The 8,708-nt window shown below is 39.9% G+C and overlaps 2 protein-coding genes across 7 annotated transcripts in view; one reads left to right on the top strand and one right to left on the bottom strand.

Annotated features, from left to right (window-relative positions):
* MALSU1 (mitochondrial assembly of ribosomal large subunit 1) overlaps nt 1-1,664 on the top strand; it is a 9,677-nt gene extending 8,013 nt beyond the window's left edge. Inside the window, exon 4 of the mRNA XM_077775379.1 lies at nt 1,117-1,664. Coding sequence (XP_077631505.1) covers nt 1,117-1,298 — 182 coding nt within the window. The 3' untranslated portion in view covers nt 1,299-1,664. The remainder of the gene's footprint in view (nt 1-1,116) is intronic.
* A 229-nt stretch (nt 1,665-1,893) lies between these two features.
* The window catches only part of IGF2BP3 (insulin like growth factor 2 mRNA binding protein 3), a 148,372-nt gene continuing 141,557 nt past the window's right edge, over nt 1,894-8,708 (bottom strand). For 4 of the 6 annotated variants that reach the window (XM_077775375.1, XM_077775369.1, XM_077775374.1 and 1 more), the window contains 4 exons: nt 7,754-7,828; nt 5,254-5,385; nt 4,479-4,592; nt 1,894-4,199 (listed from right to left, as the gene is read on the bottom strand). In XM_077775375.1, coding sequence (XP_077631501.1) covers nt 4,101-4,199; nt 4,479-4,592; nt 5,254-5,385; nt 7,754-7,828 — 420 coding nt within the window. In that variant the 3' untranslated portion in view covers nt 1,894-4,100. Of the gene's footprint in view, nt 4,200-4,478; nt 4,593-5,200; nt 5,386-7,753; nt 7,829-8,708 lie in introns of those variants that run through there. The other 2 variants (XM_077775372.1, XM_077775373.1) reach the window with 2 other exon arrangements.

The following is an 8,708-nucleotide window of genomic DNA, read 5'->3' as shown; positions in this document are numbered from 1 at the left end:
GGTCTGTGACTCCCTCTCTCTCTGACCCTCCCCTGCTCACGCTGTCTCTCTCTCTCTCTCTCTCTCCTAGAAATAAAAAAAAAAAATTAAAAAAAAAAGATCTAACAAATCTGGGTATTAACATATATATAGTTTCAAAGTATTTCCTAAGATACTTAATTACAAAGGGAAAAACAGTCAAGAATAGTGAAGGGTCTTGAGATTCTGTCTTATTCTTAACAAGTTAGTGGCCCAGTTTCATGGGTCATGAAACTCCAGGCTATTCTTGGATTAGAGATGAAGGATGGATGATTTTATTACTCATCACAGTAACAGTCAGCAGCAGCATTTTTTCGTGTGTGCCCGGTTCCCTGAGCCTGTTTCTAGAGAGAGCAGCATAGGGCCCCATGACATCTGTGAACAAAGTTCTAAGAGAGGAACCCTGAGATTAGGGTAGCTACATCTTCTATGATGGGCAGGAGGCAGACCCGCATTTGCGGTGGTAGAAGGCACTTTTTCTGCCAAGGCCATTAAGCCAGGGTTTCTCAGCTTTGTCCTTCTTAACATTTTGGAACAGCTAATTCCAGGTGGGAGTAGGGAGATCTATCCTGTGCATCGTAGGATGTTTATCAGTCTCCCTTCTCTCCGGCCCCAACTGTGAAAATCAGAAAGGTCTTTGAGATCCACTGCTGTAAGTAAGCCTGTTCTCTGTTCTAGAGGGAGATGGTAATCTCTGACACTATTCACTACACAGTCATCCTTGAAAAGATAGTCTAGAACAAAAGACAGTCCATGTTTAGCTCACAGGATGTGCAGAAATGTGATACCCATGGCGAATTGTCCTCCACTAGCCCACCTTTAGTCACTAGGGTGAAGTTAACATCACCAGTGATGTTACATGTTGCTATCATGTACCTCTTGTATGATGCAGAGAAAAGCACAGCATCATTTCTATGGTATTTATTTTTATTGAGCTGGCATCCAGAATTTGCATTTCTAGCAAGTTCTCAGGTAATGTTAATGTGGGGCCCATATTTTGACAACCACTGTCCTATCACAGAGGTGGGTGAGAGCACAAGAATAAGAGCAAATGAACTCCTTCTTCATTTTAACTCTTAATCTGTCCTTGGTTGATAGGCAGCATGGTGATTCATTTGATGCTTCCAGAAACCAGAGAGACCTATGAACTAGAGAAACTATGGACCCTACGTTCTTACGATGACCAGTTAGCTCAGATAGCACCTGAGCCATTACCTGAAGACTTCATTCTGGGAATACAAGAGGACACTTCATCCCTGACTCCAGTGGAGTTCAAATGAGAATACAGTGATAGGAACTGCTTTAGTCATTACCAGATTTGGATTGAGTCACTTAAAAATGTAACTCTGAATGAAACCCCACCTCCTTGCTCAGGTTGTTTTCAAAACAAGTCTTAGCTATGGGCACTCATGCTAAATGAATGTGGAAATTAGAGGTAAGTGAGCTAATTCTCACACCAAGAACCCGTATGTTCAAATTAAAATTTTAATCATCTATTTTTATTCCTGAGACCCCAGCAGGATTTCTGGGAGCTAACACTGGCCCCTGTGTTCTCTGTTCACAGTTTAAGTTTGCTTAAGTGTATATCTTGTTCTATAGAATGGAATAGCCAGGTTTGTTTTAATAAAGCAGAAAACCTATAACCATCCTATTCGCTTTGTTACTTAAAACCGACAGTTCTTAGTTCATGTGTACCAATTTTACCAAGATCCACCGTAAGTACTATGGAATAGAGAAAACAATTTACCACTTGATATTGGTGCTTGCTGGAGACTGATGTATTATTACTAAAAACCTATTTGTTTACAGTTTGATCAAATTTGAACGTTCGTGTTTATTTGAAAACCCAGAAATAAAAGATGCCATACACCAAGCTGCATCTAATAATGAAAAACTTTATTCTGCATCAAGGTATCTGGAAAATGAAGCTGCATTTGGGGCACATTACAGATGAGGAATGATCCATGTGCGGTGAGTACAAAACTCAATTACAGAATTAGATACTCCATTACCATTGCTTAATTAAAAGTAAAACATGATTTGCCACACTAAAAGGCTAGAAGTGAAATATGACAAAATTTTAAACCAGCAGATATAAATGCAGCACCTGTGTGTGTGTGTATATATATATATGTATATATATATATAAAACAACAACAAATATGGGAAAAATCAAACACTGAGGAAGAGCTCTGGCCTAACCACATCTCATGAGAAAGCCAGTCTGATTTTATTTTTGCAATTCATTATATGAAAAAATTATGAATGCTAGATGAATTGTGTGACAAAGGGCACTTTTTGGCTAAAACTACAAAATAAACTGGTTTTCTGGAAACATTTAGGAAAACATTTCAAGTCATTTTCAAAATGTCTAATTGTTAACAGTGACCTTCAGAAAAACTTACCTAGTCTGTAGAAATTCATCTTGAAATAGAAACGAGGCCATATTTTCTAAAGGGTTATTATGTCTGCTCTTCAGATCAGTGTAATGTAACGACTGATCATTTTATGAACAAAAGCAACACAATTCTGAGAGCAGCGTGGCCTTGGAGACCACCCACACCCACATAACTGTACATACCGGGCTTTGCCATCCAGCTAAGGAATGGGCACGCGAGTTTAGTATCAAACATCAAAGGTCAAATGTGTTATCACAGTCACTTACTTAAATTATATTCCAAAAAACTGTTTTTCTAGTATTCTCCACTTTTTGACTTATTTCCAAATAACTGGTTGCAGAGAACACAGAGATCCTGCTGTATGATACGTTCTATTTTAGGTGGCCTTACATTTTTCTTGATTTTAAAAATCTTCCACGTAGCTTAGTGAGGCTCCTAACAGTGCCCCGCCCACGGAGATGGAGCACGTACAGTGTCTTTTAACACTGTCACACCAGCTGCATGCCCCATTCATTGGTCTTCACAAAGCAATTCTTTTGGGGTCTGCTCCAAGCATAGACCAACTGGTCTGAAGTGTGGTGGCAAACTAAGCACCCCGGAAGACCAGCTGAAGCTTGCTTTCTGCCAGTCAGTTCACAGTCCACGGGCTGCACCTCTTCACTGACACGCTTCCTTTAGGCAGTGATAGTCTAAAGCACAAAGCATTTTAGCCACATAGCCAAACAAAAACCCGAAGTCTTCTGAAGCCCTTTAAACTAGCTGTTCCAAAACCTCCTGCAACCACTGTGCTCTGTTAGTACCATCAAGAACGTTCCCTACCATAAATGAAAACTTAAACTGTATTGCTGCTCTCCAACTATAGGCACTGCTCCATATCACTGAACGTTTACTGGATTTTCCAACTAATGGTGTCAAAAGCCTCAAAAAACCTGAAATTAATTTTCCAGCTTTACTGTCACCAGTCAGAAGTAAAATTTTTCTCAGTTATTTTCCTGTCAGCTAATTGAATTTTAAGTTTTTTAAAAAACTGTTGGGCTTTTATCTTTATAAAGTATATAAAATTCTCCAAAAACAAAAACAATTTTGCTTTCATTGCATTACTGAATACCTGAGGTAGTTGAGTAAAAATGCACATTTAATACCCCTGCCAACACCATTCAGCACTTCCCTTAGGTTATTCGTGTTAGTGTTAGGTACAAGTACAGCGGAGAATGGCTTTTCTATGCTAATAGCTTAACACTTAAGTTCCTGTAATTCTATTCTGATCCAATTTTAACAACTGGATTTGGGAGCAATCTATATTTTATGAATTTAGTGAATGCATTATTAAGCCAATTTCTGGCATCTGGGGGGTATATTAAGAAAAATTAGAATATTTGTTACACTGAGAATACAACAAAAGGGAAGTGCAGAGGAGCTCCTCTCTTTCCCTCCCTCCCCCATTACTTTTTTTTTTTTTCCATTTTCTTATTTTAAAGCTGGGTGTCGTACATTTCAGAGAGCATAAAGTATACATTCTCACAGAGACAGGAGTTCAAAAGTTGCCTGGTCCTCAGAAACAACTGGCTAGGTAAAAACTTGTGCATGTAATTCTGGATATTAGGGGTTCAGCGCCCGTCTGTTGGTTAAGCAATCTGTCTTTGGTTTGGCATCTGCCTCTGTGGTGGGCTGTTTCCTGAGCCTTTATTTCCGTCTTGACTGAGGTGGTCCACTTTGCAGAGCTTTCTGCTGTTGGTGCTGCTTTACCTGAGTCAAAATTTCCTGAATTTTTCTCTGGGCAACCTGCAAAAGGAGAGAGCTTTGAAATTTCTACCTGATCAAAAGTTACTACAACTTATTTTTTACTCTTCCATTTCAACAACTTCAGATTTAAAGATGAAAGATACGTACTAGTTTAATTTGCTAGTAGAGTCTCTGAAATCACCTGCTAAAAAGGGATTAGCATGTTTAGCACCTAACAACCTTTAATAGTTCTATGGGGTGAGGGCACATCTGGGGGAGAACTACTTCCATTTGTGAAAGAAGCAGAAGAGCTTGCTTATCACATGAGAGCCCACTTGCCTGGCAAGCATAGAAGTGACCAGTTATTTTGACAACCACTTGGTCATTCTCATCAGGTGTCTGGTCACGAGGGACAACTACTTCTGCACTTGACAAATTCTGGAGTTCATTCACCTGGAAAAGATAAATACAGATCTTATTAAATCAAGGTTGTAAAAAAAAACAAACCAAACAAAAAAACCCAGCCATTTGCTGAGCACTTACTATGTGCCAAACACTAAACTGTGGCTTTACAAATGTCTTCTAATCGATCAGGTTATCAGTTTTTTGCCCACTTCAAGATGATTAAACGAAGACTTAGCCAAGGAAATTGACCAGTTCAACAAGTGAATAGCAGAACCAGAATCCAAAGTGTATACTCCACTCCCAATTACTTTAAAATTGTAAACAGCTTTGAAAACAACTTAGAAGTTACAGGTGTTAAAGAGAAACTGGAAACCATTTGCTTTTAGTAGGTAAAGGTACATGACGTTTAAAAAATTTTTCTTTTCAGCAAGTGTGCAAAAATAAACAGCTGAAGTTCCATCAGCCAACAACTGCCAACTGCCCCTTCTCCGTTAGACAGCCCTCTGACACAGAGCCTTCTGAAGAGGCGTTACTTTCACTAGTAGCGGACACCAATACTCAGGAAGGACAAAAGGCAGTCTTCTCCAAACCTTGGCCCAGATGATCCTGGTTTTTATAAATTAGCCAAAATTCAGGGACTTGGAACTCCTAAGTACCTTTCAACGCTTTCCCTTTCATACCACTGCACAGGTTTTGCTGAAGTACTTGCCGTTTTGCCTCCTTTTCCAATAACTCTGCCAGCAGCAAAGGATGGCACTCTGATATGAGCTTCAAGTTTCACCTCTTCTTTAGGACTAACAAAGTTTTCTTCTTTAATCTTTCCATAAATTCTTCCCTGAGCCTACAGATGAGAACATATCCTATCAGTGTCATTCATGTAGGAATAAAGGTCCATTAACTTTACAGACGGCTCATATCCACTGGAATAGCCCCCTTTGCAGGGACACATCTGCATTTAATAGACTGCTGCAGATGGCCTAAGAGGCAAATTTAGGAAGGTTCACAGTAACAATCAGACACACAGAGGTGGCAGCTGAATGAATGACTTAAGAATATGATTTATTCTTTGAACAAGAAGAGTTAAAGGCAATGAATAGTCATCCTGACTAGGGGCGCCTGGGTGGCTCAGTCAGTTGAGCATCCAATTCTTGATTTTGCTTCAGGTCATGATCTCACAGTTCACGAGATCAAGCCCCGCATGGAGCACTGTGCCAGCAGTGTGAAACTGCTTGGGATTCTCTCCCTTGGCCCCTCCCCTTCTTGTGCACAAAATGCTCTCTCTCAAAACATCAATAAATATTAAAAAAAATTTTTTTTTCCTATTATGTATCACTATTAATTTGCTCTAGTATATACCAAAATCTAAAGAAGTCAGAGTTGGTTTAACCGGATAGGCTACCAGGGCAAATCAAAACAAAGGGCCTAAAACATTTTCATTGGTGCAGAAATGATAAACTCATTATAGGATATTACAGAAAAAACAAAATCCATCTTGGTACCCTACATTCCATTCATTCCCAAAAGTCTCAGGCCACAGACAATAGGTATTAACACAGTCAAAGGACATAGGGATATATATATATCCCTCTTTCAAAACAAAAGCTCTTGAATTCGTAGGAAAAAAATACAGGTTAGGAGGTTTACCATTCCTTAGATCTCCAAAATAATTCACTTGTAGTTATCACTGATTAAGAATTACAGCTTTTCTCAGATGCTCCATTTAAGATGATTATACCACATGGGCACGAAGGATAGAAGGAAATAAACTGAATTTCCCAGCATACAAGCATTACGTAAGTAACAAGATAGTAGTTCCACTTATAAAGAAGTAACAGCTCAGCACCAAGAAGAAACATGCAAGAACTGATGTTTACATTATCTTTTAAGATTTCCAACTAAAAGTGACTGACCCTGTAGGTTCAGGATAGGAAGCAGTTTGCAACATTTGTGAGTTAGGACTTGAACTGCCTGGACCAGAAGGCTGGTGTGAGGGAGGAAATGTCTTCACCTGAGTTTGAGCCTAGCCAACTGCACCCACATCTCAAAGCACCTCCTTTTGTTTCCTGTTCTTCCTGTAAACGAAGTGAAAAAAGCTTTGGATTTTTAGTGGAAAATGTCCCACAGAAGAGAAAGGTCAAAGAAAGTGACAGTTTAAAAGTGGGGAGTTAGGGAGAGGTAAGTATCGTTACTAGCCACATGTTAGAACTGAGGGAACTAAGGCTTAAGGTTGAAGAGTTGTCCTGTTACACAGCTACTAGGTGCTAAGACATGGGTTTCAGACAAAATAGTTACATTCTAATTCAGTAGTTACTTTTACAACACTTGTGCTAAGTTTTATGGGAGAAATCATGTTCTCAAAAGTATGTATCTGAGAATCTGGCAGAGTCTTAGTCTGATTCACCCTGAGTGCTGAAACATTACCACCAGTGTATTTATATTGTACTTCCTATAATGGCAGATGATATTCTAAGCACTGGATAGATTTATACCTTATAACCCCGTTTCAACCATGTGGGTGTTCTAAACCCTATTTTATAGCTAAGTAACTAGCCAGACAAAGGTTAAGTAACTTGCCCAAGGTCACACAGCAGGTAAATGATAGAGCTGGGATTTGAACCAGCAGCCCAGCTGGCCACTCTCTGTTCTTCATCAATTCTCAGTATGCAGTGAGGGGCGTTCCAGCTGCAAAGGCCCCAAACTCCAGTAAATATGAGTAATGGTTCACATCAGGACAAATGCCACAAGAGTTCCTACCATTTTTACTTCTAAAACTGGAAGGATCAGAGTGATTTGTGGTTCGACTATGAACAAGGGCTCAGAGTTAACCCAACGGTAAGAGGAAAAGGGGACATTTTAAGAGGAAAAACTTTGGGACAAGTTTTCTGAGGCATATTAACCACACAGGTTTGTGAATTTCAGCCTTAAAAGTCTCACCTCGTAATAGTAACAAGGCACTGAGCACATTCTCTCTTGGGAGACAGGTAAACCCAGCAATCATTATAAAACTCTCGAAATTAAAACAGTCTGGTTGGTTTTTGAAAATAAAGTGTGGGTTCTTAGTCTTAGAAATTTCCATTGGGAGATTCCTTCTACTGAGTTTTAGATATATTTAAGGGAGAAGCCAGGTTATGGAGTTCCTGAAAACAAAGCATTAACACTCTTCAAATCTATTCATTCATTACCTCTACCCTGCATGCTAGAGCACATACCTTGAACTGAGCCTCTGGTGGCCCGGTGATAATCACCATCCTCACTTTAGCATCTGGTGCTTCAGCTGGAGCGATCTGTAACAGGCACATCAAGGGGAAATGACACTTTCAGGTGACATTGATAGTAACATTACACAAACCAGCCTGACATTTGTGTAGGACTTCTTGAAATGCAGAATGAAAAGTCTTCTCGAAGAAAATTATAGAGTGGCAGTGATTAATGTGGGTTCACTGGTTATGGTTCCTATGGTAGACCATGCACTTAACACTGTGCCTTGCCCTGATATAAACATCCACATCCAATCTCAGATAATCTTCACTAGATAGTAATGAGCTGTTGCCTCTACAGAGGGGAAACTGAAGACTGAAGCAGTTCAGTTATGTGGCCCATCCACAGTCACATAGCTCATACAGCTGGAGAGAGCTGGATCTGTCTCCACGGCCCGGTTCCTGTACAACAGTGGTGCCCCAAATGTGGTCTGTGGAGCACATGCCACAGAACCTCCAGGTGTGGGATATGTGCAAGAAACTGGTAAATCTAAGACAACTGGTAAATCTCCCTGTAGAATATGCTCATTAGAGTAACATGAAATTAACATTAATTGGGCAGAAGCAAAGTAAATGACTTTCCTATTTTTGCAGAATATGTGAAATCACATAAAAAGCCTGAGCTGGGGGAAATGCTGGAGAGAGAGGAAACCAGTATTCTTCCAGAGTCCTAGGATTTGGGGACCCAGCTGGTAGGAGTTGATTTAAAAGAAAAAAAATTTGCTAGGGGCACCTGGGTGGCTCAGTGAGTGGAGCATCTGACTATCGATTTTGGCTCAGGTCATGATCTCAGCGTCATGGGATGAAGTTTCGCATTAGGCTCCGTGCTGAATGTGAAGCCTGCTTAAGATTCTCTCTCTTCCCCTCTCCTGCTCACTCTCTCAAATTAAAAAAAAAAAAAAAAAAA

The sequence above is a fragment of the Crocuta crocuta genome, unplaced genomic scaffold (assembly GCF_008692635.1).
Source record: "Crocuta crocuta isolate KB4526 unplaced genomic scaffold, BGI_CrCroc_1.0 scaffold197, whole genome shotgun sequence".
NCBI lineage: Eukaryota > Metazoa > Chordata > Mammalia > Carnivora > Hyaenidae > Crocuta > Crocuta crocuta.
The sequence above is the reverse complement of the archived record's forward strand: the minus strand, read 5'-3'. Positions and strand labels throughout refer to the sequence as shown.